The sequence below is a fragment of the Hibiscus syriacus genome, unplaced genomic scaffold, assembly GCF_006381635.1.
Source record: "Hibiscus syriacus cultivar Baekdansim isolate YM2019G1 unplaced genomic scaffold, ASM638163v2 tig00111402_pilon, whole genome shotgun sequence".
In the NCBI taxonomy this organism is placed as follows: domain Eukaryota; kingdom Viridiplantae; phylum Streptophyta; class Magnoliopsida; order Malvales; family Malvaceae; genus Hibiscus; species Hibiscus syriacus.
The window spans coordinates 3,964,831-3,992,018 of NW_024063082.1; the positions used below are offsets into that span (position 1 = coordinate 3,964,831).

Sequence of the window (27,188 nt, forward strand, 5' to 3'; positions counted from 1 at the left end):
TCGGACAATGGTGAATGTATCTGGGAGTCTCATGTTTTACTATCCATGTCTGGATGTATCGTATTTGAGAGATGAAGAATGATTCTACTTTATCCGCCTTTACAATGGAGCTTTGATTCTAGTTTTTTCAGCCTTCACTATTGATTAAGAAAACGATGAATACCACCGAATAAACTAACCTTTTTATTACAATAAGTGTATTTATTCATCAATTTTGATGGAATTGAATTGAAAGAATTAAAAAACAAAGAAGCTTAAATAGTTTTTATTTGAATAATAAATCCGATCATTTTCCCAAATGATAAACAAAGTTCTTTTTCAAATAATAAGCAGCTCCGAAGATGCTCTTATGTTTCCCTAGCTGGAAGAGAAGCCTTTTACCACCACTCTGCTCCAGTTTCGTCTTATATTTCATCCCAAGCATAAGGTAATGTTTCAAACCCTGAACTTGAGTAGACTCTTGAGATTTAGAGTTCTAGCTCGGTTCGCTGCCTCTGCTCCACTATGTTATATTGCATTTTCTGTTTTCGATCCTACTGATCCTTGCTCTGTCTCCTTTGTTTCTTTTTCAAAGCTACCTGGTCGCAAAACTTTCTCATATTTTCTTTCTTATTTGTCTTTTTCCAGGTTTGTTTATATTTCCCGTTTGTTAAACTAATGGAAAAGAAAAATGTCAACGAAATCACAGCCATCTTCATGGTTTAGGTTTCTTTTCCGGTCCTTTCAATACCCATCTAAAACTCCGCCTTCTTTTACATGGGAAATCTCTACGAATATTTTGCCGAACACTCATTACTCAAACCGTATTCCTAAAAACCCCCATTAAACCCCATTTCTCATTCTGCCAAAGTGTCTCGACATTTTCCTATTTCCGCTACAACCAAACACCAAAATCTCCACTTTCTTTTACGAGATGGCATTTCTCTAGAGACTTCTCTTCCGACGAGCTACACGATGATGATCTTTTGGCTGATGTATTTGCTGAAATAGAACTCGAGAAGCAGCAAGAAAAAGATGATAGGAAGAGAAAAGGTTTGGATGAAAAGGATATTGATGAAGAGGACAAAGAAGATTATATGGGTGTTATGCCACTGATAGAGAAGCTTGAAAAGAGGGCGTTAAAGGAAAAGAATTTTCGTATATCATTTGAGCAGCCCATGGATTCGGATTCCGAAAACGAGGATGAGGGAAATTACGAGAAGTGGGAAAACCAATTTGAGAGGAAACAAAAGATGCATAAACAGTTGCTAAAGAACTTCTGCGAGTCAGGTAAATGAACAAGCCTTGTTTTAGTTGTTGCGTTGCTTATTTACGCGTACTAATGCTAGTATAACATGTATATGGGTGCACATTGTGTAGAATGCTTATTGCACTAAAACACACTAGAGTTGACAATATTTGACACTCTATCGAGAAAAATGAAACACTCAAACAAAAAAACTCGAATACTAGAGGGATTCATGAATGTCTCAAAATTTATATCGACAAAAGACACAAAAATGACATGTATACATTAATTGCAGCTAAAATTTTGATTTGTAAGTGATATTTATGAAATTTTATCAATTGGTCCATTGTTGACAAGTTACATTTCTAAATTTGACTGTGACACTCGATGATGCTTTTAAATGGATGAATAAAATTGACAAGTTCGAGGAGAAATTTATCCTTAAGCAAAAATTGAATAGGGCAATGAGACTCCTTCAATGGAAGGAAGCCTACGATCCTAATAATCCTGCCAATTATGGAATTATGAAGGATCATCAAGTTGGCCCTTCTGTTGATCGTGAGGAAGAAGCTGAAGAGGAGAATGAGAAGAAAATAATAAGAAAAGCTAGTGGGGATGAGGATAAAGAAGAATTTGATGACATGAAAGGGAAGTATAACATACTATTAAAGAAGCTCAATGCTATTGACAAGAAACTGGAAGAGAAGCTAGCAGAGTTGGATTATACATTCAGCTGGAAGGGAAAGCTTCTAGAGGAGGAAATCAGAGACCTTGCAGAGGAAAGAAATCCTTTAACAAAAAAGATGACCTCTTTACAGAAAGGTAAGTGTATGCTAGAGCTCCTTCATTTATTTTGCTTCAAAGGTCAAACATATCAGTTATTTTTGAAATGGTTGAGGAACATAATTCTAAGCTTATATTATTCTTACATTTTCTTATATATGTATATTTTATTCATATTCATGCTTTTCATAGGCAGGCTCTGCTATTTGCAGTTCTCCTCTTTGACTCCCTTTTGTCATTAAAATAGGTTATAGCATTGAGAAATTGAACTTCCTTCAACCGAATTTTATTCATCATATTCTCTAGATTATGTGAATGCACATATTCATGGTACTGCGTTCTGACTCCCTCCTTTACTGGTCTGTACATTAATTTTCAATACAACTTTAAGCATTACAAGTATGACTCATTTGATGATATATATTTGCATCGTATCGTTTCATGTAGCAAGTTTTTGTTTTTCAAACAGTTTCATCTCGCATGTAACTAACTTGGTTTTTGTTGAATGATGGCAGGGTTTTGATGTGAGGTTGATAGACGTAAACCGAACTTGTAAAGTAACAAAGGTAATATCATGCCATTTGAATTTGTTTTGTTGTTACATTGATTTCCATGTAACACATCCAAAGGGAGGGCAAGTGGTCAAATACACCGCTTTGATGGCGTGTGGAAACTATCATGGTGTTGTTGGATATGCAAAAGCCAAAGCCAAAGCAGTCCCTATTGCACTTCAAAAGGTAGCTTTTCACTGCTTTTATTTAAATTTTTTAATTTATACTTGGCTAGTAAATCTTGTCTGTTCAGACATGTTTTACAGCCCTATGCCAGCATAGTTCCATTTTAATTTTGGAAAAAGCGTAGTATGCAGTTACAAAATAGCCATGCAAGTGGGAATAAGGGTAAAGCATATGAAAATTTGACACTGGTTGATCCACTACAGTTTTGTAACACCCCCAACCCGTATCCGACCCGGATACGAGTCCGAAGTGTCACATTGACTTTTTAAACATTCATTCGTATAAAATAGTGGGTAATTTAAAACTTTGATAACATTTAATTTATTTCAAAGCGTTTACAACAGATATCAGAGTTCATACCATTTATATCTTTAGACTACATGCCAACTACACTCTGTAAACAGTACATACATTTTCTGATCTGACATTTGGTAAGGAAAACTGACCTGTCTTGCTCCGCATTACTCTTTACTCTTCTCGAAACCTACGCGTGAAACAATCACACGCTAAGTCGAAGACTTAGTGAGGCATAACGACTTATAATGCACTTTAAAACATATATCGATACATGCATGTTCTTTTCTATCATGTTATAGCAATTCCATGCATTCTTCGTATCATATAAAATCATATCAGATTAATTACAGTAAATACATACAGACACATAATTCATCATTAACAGTTTATCATGTAATCACATACTTTTATTGTTAACCTTTTCAATCAAACACTATACACACACAACATATGGTTCACGTAACACATTTCAAACCACTTATAACCCCATCGTATACATATCACATTCAGTATGCTTGTTTAATCACTTTATTAGCCCATGTACACTAGTGAGAACTTAAGGTATGTGAGTACATTGAGGTTGTGCACACATATGCTGTCACCACAGCTCGATCAATGTCCCGAAGGACCAGTCCATAGATTCCGAAGAACCTAGGTAATCAGTCCATATGTCCCGAAGGACATAGGTAAACAGTCCATATGTTCCGAAGAACATAGGTAAACAGTCCATATGTTCCGAAGAACATAGGTAAACAGTCCATATGTTCCGAAGAACATAGGTAACCCTCGACCCTTGGCATGCCAACTATACCCCTAGCTCTCATATCACATAACATGGGCATTATCATTTATAACAGTTCACATTACTTATTCTTATTCTTTCTCTTATAACCACATATCTTTTCTTTTCAGTCACGTATCACATGTACGTGTAATCATTGATCTAATATCATATGTTGCATGCAATCACATAGATTCTTTTCATATTCTCATAGGATCACATAGTTCATATCTTATACTTTGTTTTCTCATGTTCACATATATCATGTCATATGGCTCATATCTTTATCATGCAGTCACATAGTTCAGTTTCACATATGTTCATATATATACATTACATATCACATACTTCTCATAACATTACATTCAAAAGCATGTTAACACATATAATCATGCATACATACAATTCATGTCATTCATATACGTATAATCATATATTCATGCATTCTAACAGAGGAAATAGACTTGTCGCAAGTCTTGTTTCCATTTAGCACCATAAACTAATTAATATGCACTCACCTGGTCTCACTAGTCAATTCCAATCTCTTATCTTTCCCCTTGATCGATCTTACTTGCCAAACGTTCCGGAATTCTTTATGCGTAGAATCTACATAAATGTACATTTCGAGGTAATCATTAGATACCTACACCTTGTAATTGAATACTAGCAACTTAAACAAACTTATTAAACCAATATTAACATTTTTCTTTAGGGGGAATCGGTTCCCTACCATGGGGGTATCGATTCCCTCAAGACATTCTGGAATTCTGTCGTTTGAAGGGGTATCGGTTCCCCTTGAATGGGTACCGATTCCCCTTGCCCAGAAAATCATATTTTCAACCCGAAAATACTTCATTTCCACTCAAACCCTTCATATATCATCCCCTTTTCATTCTTAACTCTAGTATACATACTTAAACCAATCTATATTCATTTATTTCATCTTAAACCTCAAAATCCTATCTTCCATATGAGATTCAAAAATCATACCAAATTTTCAATGTGTTCTAATTCCAATTCTAACACTCCAAATCTCTTAATTTAACCATTGACAAGTCAAATTTAACTTCAAATTCTACTTATCAATTCCTTTCCAAAATTTCATATAAAAACTCCAAATCTTTAATCTCTCTTAACCTCTCCATCATTTGTTTTTAAGATGATTTAAGCTTTCCTTAAGCTTAGTTATCATCTAATAATCAAAACTCAACCTTAAAATCAACAATTCATTTACAAACAAAGAACTTACCTTTTGAAGCTAGCCCCACGTGAAGAAGAGAAGGCAAGAAGAAGAAAGCTTCCAGATAGCTCTCTTCCCACGTGTATATAATTCCTTAAATGATCAAATGACCATTTTACCCTTTATTTCCTTTAACAATTACAAAATAACCTTCATCATATGCATCTAATAATCATAGAGCTATTTCATTCTTCTATTTTAGTCATCAAATTATGAAACTTTACAATTTGATCACTAACCCGGTATTGAGGATGTTACAAATCTCCCCTCCTTATAAGAAAATTCGTCCTCGAATTTTCACTGCACATCTTAATAGGAACATATCTTCTAATGTTCTTATGTTGCTTCCCTGACTTATTCTTTCTTGTCATCATCAGAAACTTACTTTTCAATCCCTTAGTTTTTCGACTATCTTTTTCGTTTATACCTTCATCTTCTGTTGTTTATCATATAAGCAATAACCAGTAATACCAATCCATTGTTGTCTTTTCTCTCATTCGATTATGCATTTTTCCTTTGATCTTTCTAAAATTCCATATAATGTCACTCATCACGTTGACAATAACATTCATCTCATCACTATATCAAAACTGTCCTCTGTACTTCCATATTTATCGTATCCGATTCTTTTAAATCAATCCTTTCATTTCTTATACTTGTATTTTCCTTCCTGAAGGTTCCATGCAAATACTTATCTCTGTTTCTACATCATAGCTATCTGCTCAGAATATACAATTATATTCAAATTCATATCATAATCAATTAACTCCACTATATCTTTCCTCCAATCTTATAACTCTAGCACCTTTACTCTGACAGCTAGATAATAACTTTGGTTCAGTCTAGGGCACAAGCCTCTTATACCAATCATATACATTCTTTCCAATCTAAATTATCTTAACATTCGCTTACTCAACTTATCAATTTCACCTCTATTCTCATACATCCTGAAATTTCTTTTACTCAAACTCAACATTCTGACTTCCTGTGTCCTATAATCTGATCATCGATATACATATTCTCAAACTCTTCTTATCAATCCTCAGCTTTACTTAAATATACAAATTCTTACTTTCTTTTCCTTTACTATACCACATTACTATGATCCAAATATGCAACTGTATCCAGATCCATTACGGATTTGGTTCTCATATCCTGACAATATCTTATAATCTTATAATTCCAGTACATTCCCATCGCATATTCTCGTTAGCTAACGCTAACTTTTCCGTCTTAACTGCAAACCCTTATCATATAAACGCTCTTGCTTATACACAATGTTATTCCTTCATTTGAACTTATAAGCTCTGACTTATACATCTTATACACTTGTCACTGATGCACTTATCCTTAAGTTCTTCTATACGTACTCATCACGTCCTTAGATCTTTTTAACATTCTTATGGTGACACCCGTTCACCATATTCTATCTTATCCAATAATAACTCTATATCGTTTTTCCGATTTCAAACGATGAAAACTTTCTATCATTATTCAGATATGATTTCAGCTTTCTGAAATCAACTTTTGATCTTACTAGGCATTTCCTGAGGTGTACGCTCTTCATCCTGCCTGGCCAGGGCAAGTGAATAGCTATAAATCAGGAATATCACCTTTCACTTACTTTGAATTATTACGATCGGATTCTACTGTATTAAACTATTCTTATTCTATTAGCAAGACAACATACTCCTTACACAATCAGATCAGAAATTTTTCAATCTATGTTGGCATGTACACCTTTTATGACACTTGGACTTCGGTTTATGCCGAGAATCGGCTAAACCTTAGCTGATACCATTAAATGTAACACCCCAACCCGTATCCGACCCGGATACGAGTCCGAAGTGTCACATTGACTTTTTAAACATTCATTCGTATAAAATAGTGGGTAATTTAAAACTTTGATAACATTTAATTTATTTCAAAGCGTTTACAACAGATATCAGAGTTCATACCATTTATATCTTTAGACTACATGCCAAACTACACTCTGTAAACAGTACATACATTTTCTGATCTGACATTTGGTAAGGAAAACTGACATGTCTTGCCGCATTACTCTTTACTCTTCTCGAAACCTACGCGTGAAACAATCACGCTGAGTCGAAGACTTAGTGAGGCATAACGACTTATAATGCACTTTAAAACATATATCGACATGCATGTTCTTTTCTATCATGTTATAGCAATTCCATGCATTCTTCGTATCATATAAAATCATATCAGATTAATTACAGTAAATACATACAGACATAATTCATCATTAACAGTTTATCATGTAATCACATACTTTTATTGTTAAATTTTCAATCAAACACTACACACACAACATCATATGGTTCACGTAACACATTTCAAACCACTTAAACCCCACGTATACATATCACATTCAGTATGCTTGTTTAATCACTTTATTAGCCCATGTACACTAGTGAGAACTTAAGGTATGTGAGTACATTGAGGTTGTGCACACATATGCTGTCACCACAGCTCGATCAATGTCCCGAAGGACCAGTCCATAGATTCCGAAAACCTAGGTAATCAGTCCATATGTCCCGAAGGACATAGGTAAACAGTCCATTGTTCCGAAGAACATAGGTAACAGTCCATATGTTCCGAAGAACATAGGTAAACAGTCCATATGTTCCGAAGAACATAGGTAACCCTCGACCCTTGGCATGCCAACTATACCCCTAGCTCTCATATCACATAACATGGGCATTATCATTTATAACAGTTCACATTACTTATTCTTATTCTTTCTTTATAACCACATATCTTTTCTTTTCAGTCACGTATCACTGTACGTGTAATCATTGATCTAATATCATATGTTGCATGCAATCACATAGATTCTTTTCATATTCTCATAGGATCACATAGTTCATATCTTATACTTGTTCTCATGTTCACATATATCATGTCATATGGCTCATATCTTTATCATGCAGTCACATAGTTCAGTTTCACATATGTTCATATATATACATTACATATCACATACTTCATAACATTACATTCAAAAGCATGTTAACACATATAATCATGCATACATACAATTCATGTCATTCATATACGTATAATCATATATTCATGCATTCTAACAGAGGAAATAGACTTGTCGCAAGTCTTGTTTCCATTTAGCACCATAAAACTAATTAATATGCACTCACCTGGTCTCACTAGTCAATTCCAATCTCTTATCTTTCCCTTGATCGATCTTACTTGCCAAACGTTCCGGAATTCTTTATGCGTAGAATCTACATAAATGTACATTTCGAGGTAATCATTAGATACCTACACCTTGTAATTGAATACTAGCAACTTAAACAAACTTATTAAACCAATATTAACATTTTCTTTAGGGGGAATCGGTTCCCACCATGGGGGTATCGATTCCCTCAAGACATTCTGGAATTCTGTCGTTTGAAGGGTATCGGTTCCCCTTGAATGGGTACCGATTCCCCTTGCCCAGAAATCATATTTTCAACCCGAAAATTACTTCATTTCCACTCAAACCCTTCATATATCATCCCCTTTTCATTCTAACTCTAGTATACATACTTAAACCAATCTATATCATTTATTCATTAAACCTCAAAATCCTATCTTCCATATGAGATTCAAAAATCATACCAAATTTTCAATGTGTTCTAATTCCAATTCTAACACTCCAAATCTCTTAATTTAACCATTGACAAGTCAAATTTAACTTCAAATTCTACTTATCAATTCCTTTCCAAAATTTCATATAAAAACTCCAAATCTTTAATCTCTCTTAACCTCTCCATCATTTGTTTTTAAGATGATTTAAGCTTTCCTTAAGCTTAGTTATCATCTAATAATCAAAACTCAACCTTAAAATCAACAATTCATTTACAAACAAAGAACTTACCTTTTGAAGCTAGCCCCACGTGAAGAAGAGAAGGCAAGAAGAAGAAAGCTTCCAGATAGCTCTCTTCCCACGTGTATATAATTCCTTAAATGATCAAATGACCATTTTACCCTTTATTTCCTTTAACAATTACAAAATAACCTTCATCATATGCATCTAATAATCATAGAGCTATTTCATTCTTCTATTTTAGTCATCAAATTATGAAACTTTACAATTTGATCACTAACCCGGTATTGAGGATGTTACAAGTTTCACCTATGTTAATTGGTAGCTGGACTTGGGTGTGACGGTCAGGTGTGGATGTGTTCGAGATGGGTATATTCATTTAAAAAAAAAGGTTTTCCATGTATTTGAAATTTCATTGGAGGATCACATCTCTATATTCATATCGAAAAATGTGATGGATATGGATATCATAGGTATTTCAAGATATTTTTAGAGTTGAAGCAATGTATGTTTCAAGTTTCAACTAAACATTGCAATTTTAGAGGTTTTAACAAATAATAAAATCACCCCGCCCCCACTTCCAAAAAAAACAATAATAAAAAAGGCAACATTAAAAAATACAAAGAAGAATCCATTGTATTTTTCTTTTATATGGATATTTTGAAAGAGGGCCCTTTTGTGCATGTTTTGCATGATATCTACGCTTTTAGGCATGTAAATGAATTGAACGTTCAGTGAATCGTTCATGAACCGTGCGTCGGGAAGTTCGTTTATGAACTAACATGAACAAGATTTTGCGTTCGTTTAATTAAATGAACGAACACGAACAAAGGGCTCGTTCGTTCATTTACGTTCGTGAACATTCGATTATATGTTCGTTCATTTATGTTCATTTATATTCATTTATGGTCGTTCATTTATGTTCGAACAGATGGCAAGTTGAATATGCTACGAAGATTATTGAAGTTGTTTGGATTTCAAGAATTGTTTTGTTGAACAAATTAACTTTAAGACTTTATTATGTTCATATAGCTTATTTATGATTTGTGTATATTTTTGTCGTATTCGAACAAATTAACTCTAAAATTGCAGGTTATATTAAAGAATTTTAAGTTGTTATTCTTGTTGATTACTTTTTTTACATTCATTTGTTGTGTTCGAATAAGTTTATTTTTTGTGTTTGTGTTGTTCGTTTATAATTTGGAATTAATATTTTTAAATAACATTGAATATTCTCAAAATGTACTTAAACTGGAGCTTGAAGGCAAATAATCAAAGTTTGAAGTGAAGCATGAGAATTGAGCTCATTTGTTATAGGTGGATTTTAATAGAATACTAATGGGCAGCCTGAATAACATCATAAATTGCATGTTTGCAGGTTGAAACACCAAAGGACATCTAATACAAGTTTGGAAACACTTGCTGCAATGACCATTAACTCATTCCTCCTCATCCCAAGACAGGGGAAGTAGTTGGAAAACGTCTTTAATTTTCCCCCCCGTAATTGGCAATAATTGTTGTATATAATATTATTTGAGAATAAATTTTGTATCTGAATATTATTACCATATATTAAAAAACATATTACCATAAATTTCAAAAATCATTATTACCATTAAAGCAAGTAATTTAGTATTTTGTGGTATAAATCATGTAGAAATTCATGGGCAAAATAGATAATCAAACTAATAGCTTGCTTTTTACAGAATTAATTTGTTTTCTGCTTAACATGTGTGGTTTTTTTTATAAAATATTTATGGTGGGATGGTAAAAGCATTTTATATAATTTTAATTTAACTCATAAATTAGTCTTCAGGTATACATGTTTTCTCACTTTGCATAATTGTAAAATTATATCATATCCATAATATTAGGCATATTGTATATATTAATTTTCAGAAAATAAAAAATCACATGATATATTATATAAAGTTGATGTGAGTTTTATTGAGGTTGATTGTTAAAAATATGATTTGATTTAGAAGGAAGGAGAAGGATAGTTGCAAAGGCAAGCGTATTAATATGTTATTAACTTATCCATGTTTAAAAGCATAATAAAATAAATAAAAGTATAAACTATAATAATCTTCTAAAAGTAGAAACAATATACATAGATCTACATGAATTCTGTTATATATTTAGTATTTACAAATATAAATAACACAGACTCGTATTTTACGTAAATCGTTTCATTGAATTTCGTACCATTTGTTCCAATTCCCGCCACGTAATATTTTTAATAATTTATTATTCTACAAAATTATTGAATTTATTTTTTTAATTAATCCGAACCAAACCCTATTTAACGGTTCCGAAAAGGAAGTACATAAACTCATTTATTTCAGGAAATCTTGTTTTACCAAAGAGAAATCACAGATTTCAATGAGAGGAAGATAAGCAAAAACAGGTTCTGTGAAATGGAGGAAGCGAAGGTAATGACACAGGAGCAGCAATTTCTCTTACAGAAACAGCAACAGCAACAGCAACAGCAGCAGCAGCAGCAGCAAATGCTTCTCTTACAACAGCTTCAGAAACAGGCCCAACATCATTGTAACCCCCCAGACCGATGCGGTTAGCCCGATCCGATTCGGGAAGTCACATTAAGGCCACCGGAGCGACCCACCGTAAAAATAGCGGAAATTTTAAAAACTTTTTATCAGAACATGTAAACTTATAAAATCATTTATCACTATTTAAAAATAAAACAGATTTCCAAACTCGTATATAAATCAAAATACAATTACATGCCCCCTAATCACAAGTACCATACTCTGCAACCACGCCGGAAGAACTCCCTTACTGAAGTCGATAGATGCACTGGTACAATTGTTTTAACCTGAAAATGTGAGTAATAGAGTGAGCTTTGGGAAGCTCAGTAATACAGAACTACCAGATGATGCTACATGACATGTAGATAAATGGAAAGCCATATAATTTCCTTATTGAATCATATGTATACCAGCTTGCAGAATAATTTGGGGTTCCCTTAGAAGTTCATCGAGTAGAAGCCATGAATCTCAGTTCATAAGAAATCTTTCATACTATCACGTTTTCATGAGGTCGAACAGGATATCTAGTGTGTTTCTATCAGTACGATAAAACTAATAGGTACACTAATCAAATGATAGTTCAGTAAAATCCCATAAAGCATACTGTAGTGGAGCTTTTTAAACTCGTATTTTAAAACCATCTTACAAAGAGTTAACCTAAGGGAACATCTTAGGGCCTGAGAGCCTACCCAAGAAAGTTCGGGGCCACGGGGCCTAAGAACACATCTTAGGGCCACGGGCCTACCCGAGAATGATCTCAGGGCCGCAGAGCCTACCTAAGAGTCACATTAGGTCCATAAAAATTTTCCAGCTTGATCAGAGCTGTACTTTACAAAACTGTATATCCAAGATACAACTTATACCGTGATACAAATCCATAAGCCATCACCATTAAGTCGGCGCATCCATAAAACAGTACCATAAATTTCAGTGTACCACATGTTAAACAATAAAACAATTATTAAAATATACACACTAGAGAAATCCCAATATTTATCAGAGGCATTTTGTAGTCATCAGTATGGATAACATGAACTTGTGCAATTTGATCGGATTCCAGGAATAAGATCTTATTGAAGAGAATCAATTTCTAACCGATCTAATCAGACATTTCAAATTGATACTTTAGAATCCACTAAGTTTCCACGTGCATCAGAAAAACGTTCAGGAACCTTTATACATAATTCTAAATTCAGATTTACTGCGAGTGATTCCATTACCCAAACAATCAGGGGTATTCAGGAATATACTTTGAATTCATAGGATTTCAACCCAATTGTACCAAATGAGGTATTCAGAATCTTTTCCTTCTGCATTACTTGCGTTTCAACATGACCGAATTGATTTTAGATCAAAATATGTAATCGAAGATTCAAGTCATTTACGATCTATGACTATCGATAGTATCAAACAACTCAGTTACACAACTCACAGACTGATGCATGTCAACAATCAATTCATTATCCTTCCAATGCATTCACTCTTTAATACCAAAATGCATATCAATAGATCATCCCCATAATTATCGCTGAATAGATCTTCCAACGGTCTTTATTACATTTCCATGTTTCAACGATATCAGAAAATGGACGTACTTGATTCATGTTCATAACCCATAAGGACAATTCATACAGTGTTTCCAAACTCATCCAATCACCTATTTAATCCTCGGTCATTGAGGTTACTTAGTTCATTTAGTAAGCAAGTTTATCCGGTTACTTTAGAGTTTTCCAGAATAGTTCAGACATTTCTGAATCTCAAATACATGTTGCACTTCCTTTCAATTCAATTTAGTCATATAATAAGTCATTCTGGTATTCGTGGTTGATTTATCTCACGAACACCCACTTATTAGTACTGTATGCATTCTAAAGTTGAGCTGAACCAAGTACTTCCAGAATTATCATCGATCCAATTTGAGAAGACGAACAAACATTCAAGTGGTAATTATATCATTCAGGTAATGATATAGCACTAGCGTTGGTTGATCACTTAAGTTGCGTTCCATAACTTTTACTGGTAGCACAACATCCATGTTTATTTGGATTTCTTAATTAATCCAATACATTTACTTATTCTAGGTCATAAGGGCATTTTGGTTCTCAACGTTTTTCTATTCATTACAAAGCTTTGAGTATATCCATTCATTCATGAGCTTGGTGACATTGAGTCATTTCCATTCCAAGGGTATTTTGGTCATTTTACAATTCTAGAATATTTCAATCATTTCCCATCCGGTCTTATTATTTAATTCAATCTTATCATTTACTTCAGTCCTTTCGAACAAATCTATCAGCAGAATACCTCCAATAAATTACTCTTCAAGTATTTACTCCTTACTCGAATATTTTCGGGTCAAGTGTCTTCTCAGATTTTACAAACGAAATATTATAAATTTTTCTGTACAAAGACATGATCTTAACGATTAAATTCGTACTTAATCGAGTTAAGTACAAATCCTCAAAGTACTCTCTCATTCAGGGTCAATTCAGACTGTTTTATCTCTCAAGGGCATTCGTAATTTCTTAACCAAATAATTTGAATATTAGCACTTAACGAATAATTAATTTAGATCCTATGATCAATTGCTTTCCCTTCTTTGATTTGAAATGATTCCTTCACAAACTCTCATAGGATTAAAACAGATTATCCATAATTTCCAATAAACTAACATTTCTTATGCACATCAGTAGTTATATCGGATCAATATGTATTTTCAGAGTTATTAACCAACTTCCAGGGGCAATTCTTATCATTTTCCAACATAAGGGTAATTTCGTAATTTTACCATATCGGAGTATTCTCATAATTTTTCATCCAAGTATCTTTAACATTTAACCCTTGATGATATAAAATATAAGTTACAAATCCAGAGCTGATTTCTTTATCACCAATCACAAACTTGTAATTTAATTCTAACAATTATCAATCTCTTATCTTAGTCATTCGATCCGTATTCAGTTACAGAATTTCTACACATTCATATCGAGTGTATAAATTATTCACTCCACAAAAGTGACCAACATTATCTTATCCATGCTTTACCAATATCAACATGTTTCATAAAGCATAAAGAGGTAGTAAAGTATTACCTCGATTTTCGTGCAATACTGATCGACCATAAAAAATTCGAACGCCTTTGATCTTCAATTCAACTTCCAATAATTCCTCAGATACATATCAACATAATTATATCAGAAACGGAGCTTAATTGCGATAAACGGATCGAATCGGGATAAATCAGTGAAGACGGCTTACGGTTCGAATTTGGCGAAACGGACTTCGGATTCGGATTCAGGACGTCGAAAGCATAAAATATGACTTTTCGGAAATTTGGAATTTTCGGTCAAAATCAAAGTCAACGGGTTTGACCGACAATTTCGAGGCCTTCGGGTTCGAATTTCGAAAAACGGACAGCGGAATCGGATTTGGGACGTCGAAAAATGTTAGGATAGGTATACTCGATCGAAGTCAAAGGTCGTTTAATGCCCGATCAAAGCCGGTCAAAGTTTTGGTCAACAATGGTCAACGCCGGTCAACGGTCAACGGTCAACGGTCAACGGGTCAATGGGTCGGTCAACGGGTCGGGTCGGGTCAACTGGTCGGATAAACGGTCGGGTAAACGGGTCGGGTCGGGTCGGGTTATGACCGGTCAAACCGGTCAACTATCCACCAAAACCGGTCAAACCGGTTACTTTTGTCTTCCCCACGCGTAGTGGCGGCGCGTGGGGGCGCGTGAACAGTGGTAAAATCCCGGAAAAATTTCTAAAAATTATTTTGAGCGATTTCGAGATACTTACAAAGCTCGGTTCACAATTTTGAACGGCGGAGAGCTCGATTTCAACAAATCGGAAAGTTTGACCGGTTCACCTCCCAACGCGCCGCCGCCGCCGGAGAAAAAAGAGAACACCGGTGGACTCGGAACGGCACAAGGAACACGATGGTGCGGAGGTGTCGTAAACGGATGACCCGATCGTCTTGAATCGATGAAAAACCAACTAAAACCGAGTTATTACCGACGATACTTCCGACTGAAATTCACGACGAACGGCGATGATTCACGATGAAAGGTTTGAGGGGTTTTGTTCCTCGGTTGACAACGAACACGATGGTGGTTTCAGCTCGTCGTTTGGAGGTCGGACGACGAGTAGATCGGAGTTGGAAGCTGGGTTGTTGGAGAGGGGAAAACTGGAAAATATGCATCTGCGCACGGGGAGAAGAGATTTATAATTCAACATATATCAACAATGGGTAAACCAAGAGTTTAGCCACTGAACTTTATGCACTTCATAAAACGGTCTGCCAACTTTGAAATCTTATAATTTAATACCCGATTCCTTCCAAAAATACCAATTAAATTCATCACTTTATAATTTCTTAAATTTAGCCCCTAAATTGGGGTGTTACAATTCTTCCCTCCTTAAAAGAATTTCGTCCTCGAAATTCACTCATGTCACATAATTACAGAAATAAACTTCCATCAGTTCTTTCATATCTTTTATGTAACTCTTATAGAAATACAGATCCTCCACTAATCCTTAACCAGTTGAGTATGCATTCCTATTAGAACTCTCCCTTATTTCTATAAAATAATCTGAACGAAAATTTCCTTGAGAAATCATTTCAGCCTTGTTTACGTGAATAGGCTCACATAGCAACAACATATCCCAATTTCATTTCCGGAGTCGAGTCAGAATTTCTCAGATGAATAATTCACACACGGCTCGTGAGGTACTTTACAGCGATTAAACAGATGTTACTGGAATTCCTTTTTGTACAAATATAACCTTAACAGATAGAAACTTCGGTTTGTTCGTTACAGATAGGGACTCAGCCCTGGAGTTCCAGCTCAGAGAGGTACGATTGCAGTCTAGGGGCATGTATTGATCAGACATATTTTGACATTCGACCGGCCGGTCTAACTTGAAAATCTTGACTCAAACCATAGCTCTGATACCACTAAATGTAACCCCCCAGACCGATGCGGTTAGCCCGATCCGATTCGGGAAGTCACATTAAGGCCACCGGAGCGACCCACCGTAAAAATAGCGGAAATTTTAAAAACTTTTTATCAGAACATGTAAACTTATAAAATCATTTATCACTATTTAAAAATAAAACAGATTTCCAAACTCGTATATAAATCAAAATACAATTACATGCCCCCTAATCACAAGTACCATACTCTGCAACCACGCCGGAAGAACTCCCTTACTGAAGTCGATAGATGCACTGGTACAATTGTTTTAACCTGAAAATGTGAGTAATAGAGTGAGCTTTGGGAAGCTCAGTAATACAGAACTACCAGATGATGCTACATGACATGTAGATAAATGGAAAGCCATATAATTTCCTTATTGAATCATATGTATACCAGCTTGCAGAATAATTTGGGGTTCCCTTAGAAGTTCATCGAGTAGAAGCCATGAATCTCAGTTCATAAGAAATCTTTCATACTATCACGTTTTCATGAGGTCGAACAGGATATCTAGTGTGTTCTATCAGTACGATAAAATCATAATAGGTACACTAATCAAATGATAGTTCAGTAAAATCCCATAAAGCATACTGTAGTGGAGCTTTTTAAACTCGTATTTTAAAACCATCTTACAAAGAGTTAACCTAAGGGAACATCTTAGGGCCTGAGAGCCTACCCAAGAAAGTTCGGGGCCACGGGGCCTACCTAAGAACACATCTTAGGGCCACGGGCCTACCCGAGAATGATCTCAGGGCCGCAGAGCCTACCTAAGAGTCACATTAGGTCCATAAAAATTTTCCAGCTTGATCAGAGCTGTACTTTACAAAACTGTATATCCAAGATACAACTTATACCGTGATACAAATCCATAAGCCATCACCATTAAGTCGGCGCATCCATAAAACAGTAACCATAAATTTCAGTGTACCACATGTTAAAACAATAAAACAATTTATTAAAATATAAGGAACACACTAGAGAAATCCCAATATTTATCAGAGGCATTTTGTAGTCATCAGTATGGATAACATGAACTTGTGCAATTTGATCGGATTCCAGGAATAAGATCTTATTGAAGAGAATCAATTTCTAACCGATCTAATCAGACATTTCAAATTGATACTTTAGAATTCCACTAAGTTTCCACGTGCATCAGAAAAACGTTCAGGAACCTTTATACATAATAATTCTAAATTCAGATTTACTGCGAGTGATTCCATTACCCAAACAATCAGGGGTATTCAGGAATATACTTTGAATTCATAGGATTTCAACCCAATTGTACCAAATGAGGTATTCAGAATCTTTTCCTTCTGCATTACTTGCGTTTTCAAACATGACCGAATTGATTTTAGATCAAAATATGTAATCGAAGATTCAAGTCATTTACGATCTATGACTATCGATAGTATTATCAAACAACTCAAGTTACACAACTCACAGACTGATGCATGTCAACAAATCAATTCATTATCCTTCCAATGCATTCACTCTTTAATACCAAAATGCATATCAATAGATCATCCCCATAATTATCGCTGAATAGATCTTCCAACGGTCTTTATTACATTTCCATGTTTCAACGATATCAGAAAATATGGACGTACTTGATTCATGTTCATAACCCATAAGGACAATTCATACAGTGTTTCCAAACTCATCCAATCACCTATTTAATCCTCGGTCATTGAGGTTACTTAGTTCATTTAGTAAGCAAGTTTATCCCGGTTACTTTAGAGTTTTCCAGAATAGTTCAGACATTTCTGAATCTCAAATACATGTTGCACTTCCTTTCAATTCAATTTAGTCATATAATAAAGTCATTCTGGTATTCGTGGTTGATTTATCTCACGAACACCCACTTATTAGTACTGTATGCATTCTAAAGTTGAGCTGAACCAAGTACTTCCAGAATTATCATCGATCCAAATTTGAGAAGACGAACAAACATTCAAGTGGTAATTATATCATTCAGGTAATGATATAGCACTAGCGTTGGTTGATCACTTAAGTTGCGTTCCATAACTTTTACTGGTAGCACAACATCCATGTTTATTTGGATTTCTTAATTAATCCAATACATTTACTTATTCTAGGTCATAAGGGCATTTTGGTTCTCAACGTTTTTCTATTCATTACAAAGCTTTGAGTATATCCATTCATTCATGAGCTTGGTGACATTCTTGAGTCATTTCCATTCCAAGGGTATTTTGGTCATTTTACAATTCTAGAATATTTCAATCATTTCCTTCCATCCGGTCTTATTATTTAATTCAATCTTATCATTTACTTCAGTCCTTTCGAACAAATCTATCAGCAGAATACCTCCAATAAATTACTCTTCAAGTATTTACTCCTTACTCGAATATTTTCGGGTCAAGTGTCTTCTCAGATTTTACAAACGAAATATTATAAATTTTTCTGTACAAAGACATGATCTTAACGATTAAATTCGTACTTAATCGAGTTAAGTACAAATCCTCAAAGTACTCTCTCATTCAGGGTCAATTCAGACTGTTTTATCTCTCAAGGGCATTTTCGTAATTTCTTAACCAAATAATTTGAATATTAGCACTTAACGAAAATAATTATAATTTAGAGATCCTATGATCAATTGCTTTCCCGAACATTCTTTGATTTTGAAATGATTCCTTCACAAACTCTCATAGGATTAAAACAGATTATCCATAATTTCCAAATAAAACTAACATTTCTTATGCACATCAGTAGTTATATCGGATCAATATGTATTTTCAGAGTTATTAACCAACTTCCAGGGGCAATTCTTATCATTTTCCAACATAAGGGTAATTTCGTAATTTTACCATATCGGAGTATTCTCATAATTTTTTCATCCAAGTATCTTTAACATTTAACCCTTGATGATATAAAATATAAGTTACAAATCCAGAGCTGATTTCTTTATCACCAATCACAAACTTGTAATTTAATTCTAACAATTATCAATCTCTTATCTTAGTCATTCGATCCGTATTCAGTTACAGAATTTCTACCACATTCATATCGAGTGTATAAATTATTCAACTCCACAAAAGTGACCAACATTATCTTATCCATGCATTTACCAATATCAACATGTTTCATAAAGCATAAAGAGGTAGTAAAGTATTACCTCGATTTTCGTGCAATACTGATCGACCATAAAAATTTCATTCGAACGCCTTTGATCTTCAATTCAACTTCCAATAATTCCTCAGATACATATCAACATAAATTATATCAGAAACGGAGCTTAATTGCGATAAACGGATCGAATCGGGTGATAAATCAGTGAAAGACGGCTTACCGGGTTCGAATTTGGCGAAACGGACTTCGGATTCGGATTCAGGACGTCGAAAGCATAAAAATATGACTTTTCGGAAATTTGGAATTTTCGGTCAAAATCAAAGTCAACGGGTTTGACCGACAATTTCGAGGCCTTCGGGTTCGAATTTCGAAAAACGGACAGCGGAATCGGATTTGGGACGTCGAAAAATGTTAGGATAGGTATACTCGATCGAAGTCAAAGGTCGTTTAATGCCCGATCAAAGCCGGTCAAAGTTTTGGTCAACAATGGTCAACGCCGGTCAACGGTCAACGGGTCAACGGTCAACGGGTCAATGGGTCGGGTCAACGGGTCGGGTCGGGTCAACTGGTCGGATAAACGGGTCGGGTAAACGGGTCGGGTCGGGTCGGGTTATGACCGGTCAAACCGGTCAACTATCCACCAAAACCGGTCAAACCGGTTACTTTTGTCTTCCCCACGCGTAGTGGCGGCGCGTGGGGGCGCGTGAACAGTGGTAAAATCCCGGAAAAATTTCTAAAAATTATTTTGAGCGATTTCGAGATACTTACAAAGCTCGGTTCACAATTTTGAACGGCGGAGAGCTCGATTTCAACAAATCGGAAAGTTTGACCGGTTCACCTCCCAACGCGCCGCCGCCGCCGGAGAAAAAAGAGAACACCGGTGGACTCGGAACGGCACAAGGAACACGATGGTGCGGGAGGTGTCGTAAACGGATGACCCGATCGTCTTGAATCGATGAAAAACCAACTAAAACCGAGTTATTACCGACGATACTTCCGACTGAAATTCACGACGAACGGCGATGATTCACGATGAAAGGTTTGAGGGGTTTTGTTCCTCGGTTGACAACGAACACGATGGTGGTTTCAGCTCGTCGTTTGGAGGTCGGACGACGAGTAGATCGGAGTTGGAAGCTGGGTTGTTGGAGAGGGGAAAACTGGAAAATATGCATCTGCGCACGGGGAGAAGAGATTTATAATTCAACATATATCAACAATGGGTAAACCAAGAGTTTAGCCACTGAACTTTATGCACTTCATAAAACGGTCTGCCAACTTTGAAATCTTATAATTTAATACCCGATTCCTTCCAAAAATACCAATTAAATTCATCACTTTATAATTTCTTAAATTTAGCCCCGGTGTTACAATCATCATCAACAACAGCAACAACAGGCGATTTCTCGGTTTCCTTCCAACATTGATGCCCATTTACGTACTACTCCTGGTGTTCTTCCCAATCGTCCTATTAACATCCACCAAAACCCTAATTCTGCCCCCAATCCTAATCCTAACCCTAGTTCACAACAGCCACCGCAGCAGCCTCCACAATCACAGCCGCAGCAGCAGCAGCAACAGCAACAACAACTGCTGCAGCAGCAGAAGCAGATCCGACCTTTGAACCAAGCGGAACTCCAGATGGCTTATCAGGATGCCTTGCGTGTTTGTCATCCTGATTTTAAACGACCTTTTTCTTCCCTTGAAGATGCATGTGAGAGGTTTGTCTGGAAATTCTCTTAACTTTTGAGGAAATGAATTTCTGGGTTTGTTGACGGTTCTTTAGTGTTTTTTTATGTGTTGCTTTGTATGAAAATGAAAAAAAAAATGATAATTGTTTGGAATGGGAAAATTAGATATTTGTTGCTTCGTTAGTTTGTTGTTAATTAAAGGTGAAAAACCTGGAGCTTAAAATAATGGACGAAAATATGTGAGTTTTGAATAATGGGATCTGTTTACTATATTATTGAAATTCCGGTTGCATTTGTAGTATTTGTAAAATTAATTTAGAGGGACTTATTTATGCTATTTTCTAGTTGAAAATTTGTATTGTATTCCTGGTGGTGTGTGAATTTGGACAGTTTTATAGTGTAATCAATGTATATTGTTATTTCTGCTACAGAAATTAGGGTTTGAGTGCCATTACTTTTCAGTGGTACTAGAATTTTAAGACTATCTATAGAGATTTAGGAACAACTTATGTTGGATATTGGGATGCTTTCTCACATGGTGAAATAAGATGTAAATGAGATTTTGAGAAACTGTGAGGTAGATAATGTTGGTTTGTTTCATGAATCACTTTTTTAAACCTAATTCGTCTGAGGTTGATGGCATATAGGTAGAAGAGTACAATATTTTGTATGTATGCATTAATTTATTGAAATTTATATGCATAATACAGAAAATTTGTTGATGCATTGTCACACATGGCAAATTGTTGGCAAGAAATGTGGGATTTATCTACATGTGTATGACAGGTACTTATTAAATTAACTTTTGCATGGTTTCCTAGAAAATGGGAGATAGAATCAGTTAGAACCTTATTTGAGATGTTTATGTTTGGAGATATATGCTCCATAACCTCCGTTTGTAAGAAATCCGTTCCATTACATTTTTGTCTTGGTTTGCTTTATCATCTATCTCATGGGAAGAAGTGAAAAACAAATAAATAAATGAAAACCAGTAGCATTCAAAGTTACTTGAAATTATATTCTTAAATCTCAGCTGCCAAATTCACTCGTACAGCTAACATTCACATGTTACATGTTTATTTGATTGAACAAATTGGAGTTGACAAAATGACTAAATGATATATATAGTGTCGTAACTAGCGTTTGTACTGCTATCATCTTATCCAAGATGTTCACCCATTTTTCAGATTTTTCTTTACACTTTCCAGGTTAAGGTTGTAGAAACATAGATGTTTCCTCTAGTTATGTCTTGCACCAATTTACGTAACTCCTTTTCGACTGATTGAGGACTAAGAATTTTTTACTACCCACTGTTAAAGTTTGTCTCAAGTTTTTTGCTTTGTTGTGTCCTGAGGCTTCTAAAATAATTATTTTTATTACTGAATACTTGATTTGTGCCTTGCTTCTTTTGAATTCTATTAATCAATAAAATTGAGAACATGTAGACACATGCATGAAATTTAAAATAATTTTGCTTCTCCCTCCTGTTGAATCGTTTTCCCTTCCTATTTCCCTTTTATTTATTGTTTGTTTGTCTGTTTGATTCTCTATAGTTGTGTCGGTTAATGGAAATAGTCTTTGTTTTAGTTTATTGATATAGAGGGGTATGATCTGAAGACAATAGCTATTGTTGAATCGCATGTGAGGATAGGATTGCAGTGCAAATGCATGGCACACTGACGTAGCTATTTTACTCTGACCTTTGGATGGCATTGATTCTATGCTTTTAAGTATCTCTGTTTCAAGTATTCCTTTTTAATTTCTTAAGTTTTATGGACAAGATTGAGCATATTTTACAAACTGTATTTGGGGGAAAGGGAATATGGTTAAGGATAAGAAGGCAAGATTTGTTTGCTTTTCACATGAATCACTTCATCCTATGGAGGATAATAGACCTGAGAGTGTAATTTGTTGTGTCATAATCATGTTTAAGTTATTTTTTTACTTGTATAAATTGAGATGTTAGTACTTCATATCAAATAGAACTTAGGAATATTTGTGTCATTTATGCCAGGTCTTGATAAAATAGTGGTAATTTGAGCTCTTTATTTTTGTAATTGAAGAATTTGCATTACAACAGTAGTGATTAAATAGTTTCTTGCTTGATGTTTTTCAAAGTGTATTTCATGAAAATGTGCAGGTTACTACCTTACCATGTTGTAGCAGATTATGAGGCAGAGGAGGATGACAGAATTCTCGATTCTGACCCAACCGGCCAGATGCCATCTCGCTCCCAGCAGTGGGATCACAACATTGCTGCCAAAGTTGCAGAGTTCACAGCCACATTCGAGAAACAGGCACTTGCCTTCAACATAATATCTCGCAAACGAGCTGTGGGGGAATTCCGATCCGAGGAAAGGTTGATGGTTGAGCAGGCTCTTCTCCAGGAAGAGAAGAGAACCATGCTCGAGTTGAGATCAGAAATAGAATCTAGAGATAAGGCTAGTCGGGAGGCTCACGAGGCTAAGATGCGAATGGCAGCAATGGTGCAGGCAGAGCAAGCTCGAGCCGAATCCCAAGCCCATGCTGAAATATTGGCCCGAGGCCCTATAAGGGCAAATGCACTCGGATCTCAGGGAGGCAACCTTCCAATGAGTCATGACATTGGGGAGCAGTTACAGGGTGTAAGCCCTGATGAGACGATGAACGGGTGGGGGAACAATGCACAGAGGGATGAAAAGGAGCCATCTGAAGAATTCTTAAACGACGAGGAGACCAACAACGGAGAGCAGAATGAATGGCGTGAAGTTGGGGAGTTTGATTTGAACAGTAGATGAGTCATGAATATTGGTGGTTATTGGCATTTCGGTGTCTCCGTCTTTGTTTTTTTTTTAAACTTAATTTGTAAAAGAAAACTTGTAGTCAAAGCTTATATAACATTTTCATCACCTTGTGTTTGATTGTATTGATCTTGTCTTAGACAAGCGAAAGCAAGCAGTTTAGTTGCCTTGATGAGCCGCTTGGGACTTCCACTTATCATTTTAAACCATCTTTGCAAGTAAAAGCACCTAAATTATTATTACCTTTTTCTCAATGAAATTGTCTTATCCTTTTAAAAAGGAAAGATAAATTTTCTCTTTGTTTTGTCTGGTAGAATCATGTCACCACTCTTTGTTATCTGACGTAGGGGTGCACAAAAAATTCGAATATCCGATTTTGCGAAAAAAAATATCCGAAATCGGATTTGGGAAAAACCGGTTTTTTTTAACCGGATCGGATTTTTTTAAACCGGTTATTTTAACCGGTTTGGAGAAAAAAACCTAGACCGGTTTTTTTACCGGATAAAAAACCGGTTTGAAAAAAACCGGTTAAAAAACCGGTTTTTATCTGGAAAAAAAACCGGTCTGAGTTTAAAAAACTAGCCGTTAATATAGCCGTTGGGGGGGGGGGTTTGTGACCGTTTTTGAACGTTTTTTTCTTTAAAAAAATTACCATTTTACCACCCTAAACGTGTATAAATAAGTTGGGGATGTATTTGGTTGATTACAACTTTCTCAAATCTTATTACACAACACTTAAACATCTCTAAAATCTTATTTTTGTAATTTTTTGTTCATCATGAGTAACACGGCTGAATCTTCCGTCGGGGAAAACCTTGAAGTCGTGAGAGTGATCGAACACACTCGAAACAAAGATATTTGGGATCACTACGATTTATGTGAGATGTCAAATGGCTCGAGGAGGGCTCGTTGTAAACTTTGTCTAAAGTTTCTTGCATCGGAAGGAAACACAACGTTGAAGAACCATTTGACAAAATCATGCAAGGCACTTCGCTCAAGATCGGATCCTAGTCAATCGAATCTTACACCGCAAGGTGGTGTTTTTGTTTACGACAACGAAAAATTACGAGAAGCGTTTACAAAGTTCGTGATTACAAAAGCATTGTCGTTCGACCACTTTGATGATGAAGATTTCACGACAACAATTCAACAACTAATGCAACCACGTTATACTCAAGTAAGTCGTACTACCCTTAGAAGAGATGCTATAAAAATGTGGCGTACGGCGAGGGAAAAAATGATTTTAGGATTCCAAGAACACCGTTATGGTGTGTCGCTTACATGTGACGTTTGGAGTTCCCCTCATAATACCGGAAATTCTTTTTTAGCCGTTACGTCACATTGGTTAGATCAAGGTAATTGGCAAATGATGAAAAGAACAATCGCGTTTGAATTATTCGGTGAGCCGCATACCGGTGCTAATTTATTTACACTTTTAAAAAGGGTAATTTGTCTTTATAAATTAGAAAATAAAGTTTTTTCTATATCCTTTGATAATGCATCGAATAATACAAACGCGGTTCCAATATCGAAAATATTACTTTTACCGATTTTAGACGGTGCGTTTTTTCATACCCGTTGCGTTGCACACATAATTAATTTATCCGTGCAAGCCGGTTTGGAGGTTATTGAGCCGATTAGATTAGAATTTAAAACAATGATAAAATCGGTTCTTTGTAACAACAACAAAAGACTAAATGATTATAAACGATTTTGTAAGTCCGTTAATAAAAAAGCTTTGGGTCCTAATTTGGATTGTCCAACTCATTGGAACTCAACTTGGATGATGATGCATACTGCCTTAAGGCAAAGGGAAACATTGCAAACATTTCACGATCGGCTTTTCGAGAGGGGTCATGTCCCAAACATTTATCTGGATTCGAGTTGGGAAACTATAGCCAAAATAACCGATTTGCTTGAGGTTTTTAAAAATGCAACAACTTTTTTATCCGGTGTTTATTACCCTACTAGCCCGTTGGTTCTTAATCAAATATTTTTGTTGGCTACCCGACTAAATGACTTTGAATTTGAAACCGAAGTTTTTCAAGAAATTGGCTTTGCAATGAAGGAAAAACTTTTAAAATATTTTAAGGAGATTCCCCCCATTTTTACTTGTGCCGCCGCTTTAAACCTAACGTTAAATGTTGGTGGGGTTGAAACACTAATTGAACAAATTGCGTTTGCTTTTAATCTAACCGATGATGAACCCAACTTTGTCCAAAACCAAATAAATTATTTTAACAAATGTTTTCGAGACATGTTTGCAATTTATTTAATTAAATACGGATCAAGTAGTGTAATACACGATCAAATGAGAATGAATGCGGAATCATCTAGTAGACGTCCAAGTAACATAAATTTGAATCTTTTTAACACTCTTGTAAATTCCCAATCGAAACGATCACGTACTACCACCCCAAGTAGCGAGTTGGGAAATTACATGTCATGCGATTTTCTATCAAAAATGACATTTGAAGATTTTGAAAGTTTGGATATTTTGGCTTGGTGGAAAGAAAAAGAAGCACAATTTCCGATTCTAGCCGCCATGGCCCGTGATTTACTAACCGTCCAAGCTTCTACGGTAGCTTCGGAATCCGCTTTTTCAGTTAGTGGTAGGGTTATATCGCAACGGAGATCAAGACTAAGTCCTGAGTCGGTGGAAGTATGCATTTGTTTGAAGGATTATTTGGATGGAGCGGCTCGTAAGCAACATATTACCACCCTAGAAGATGCAATTGATGCCGATTTGGAAGCAAACTTACACATTGAAGAAGTCAAACTTGGAATATCCCCTCCAAACGAAGAAGGCGAAGATGATGAAGAAGAGATGGCAATGTAGTTTATTTTTAAACTTTATTTTAATTATCGTAAACTTTGTTTCAATTATCGAACTTGAAGTTTTTAAGTATTTGAATTTATCGAACTTGAAAGTTTTTAAGTATTTTAATTTATCGAACTTGGAAGTATTTAAGTATTTCAATTATCGTAAACTTTGTTGCAATTGATGACGATGTAATTTTAATAATATTAAAATCGGTTCTTTTATAACCGGATTTTAAAAAAAACCGGTTTTTTTAAAACCGAAACCGGTTACACCGGTTAGGATATCAGGCCCTCCAAACCAGTTAGAAACCGAACCGGTTATTTTATAAACCGGTTTTTTTTCTATGGAAAAAAACCGGATCGGATTGAA

At 35.4% G+C, this 27,188-nt stretch overlaps 2 protein-coding genes across 3 annotated transcripts; both read left to right on the plus strand.

The window, feature by feature from the left end:
* Nucleotides 1-430: 430 nt before the first annotated feature.
* LOC120162490 lies at nucleotides 431-2,855 on the plus strand. Its single transcript, XM_039172628.1, is given in 7 exon segments — nucleotides 431-627; nucleotides 689-1,273; nucleotides 1,611-2,024; nucleotides 2,026-2,050; nucleotides 2,527-2,577; nucleotides 2,641-2,748; nucleotides 2,829-2,855. Coding segments are annotated over 7 exon segments (1,407 nt in total).
* Nucleotides 2,856-11,302: 8,447 nt separating this feature from the next.
* LOC120161972 (putative uncharacterized protein DDB_G0271606) lies at nucleotides 11,303-24,062 on the plus strand. 2 transcript variants are annotated; one of them, XM_039172170.1, is made up of 3 exons: nucleotides 11,303-11,462; nucleotides 20,902-21,245; nucleotides 23,356-24,062. In XM_039172170.1, the coding sequence occupies exons 1-3, from the start codon at nucleotides 11,331-11,333 to the stop codon at nucleotides 23,990-23,992; spliced, it is 1,113 nt and encodes a 370-aa protein (XP_039028101.1). In that variant the 5' UTR covers nucleotides 11,303-11,330; the 3' UTR covers nucleotides 23,993-24,062. The 2 variants fall into 2 exon arrangements, with proteins under 2 accessions (XP_039028101.1, XP_039028100.1); XM_039172169.1 differs by having other exon boundaries at nucleotides 11,304-11,457; nucleotides 20,897-21,245; nucleotides 23,356-24,061.
* Nucleotides 24,063-27,188: the final 3,126 nt, after the last annotated feature.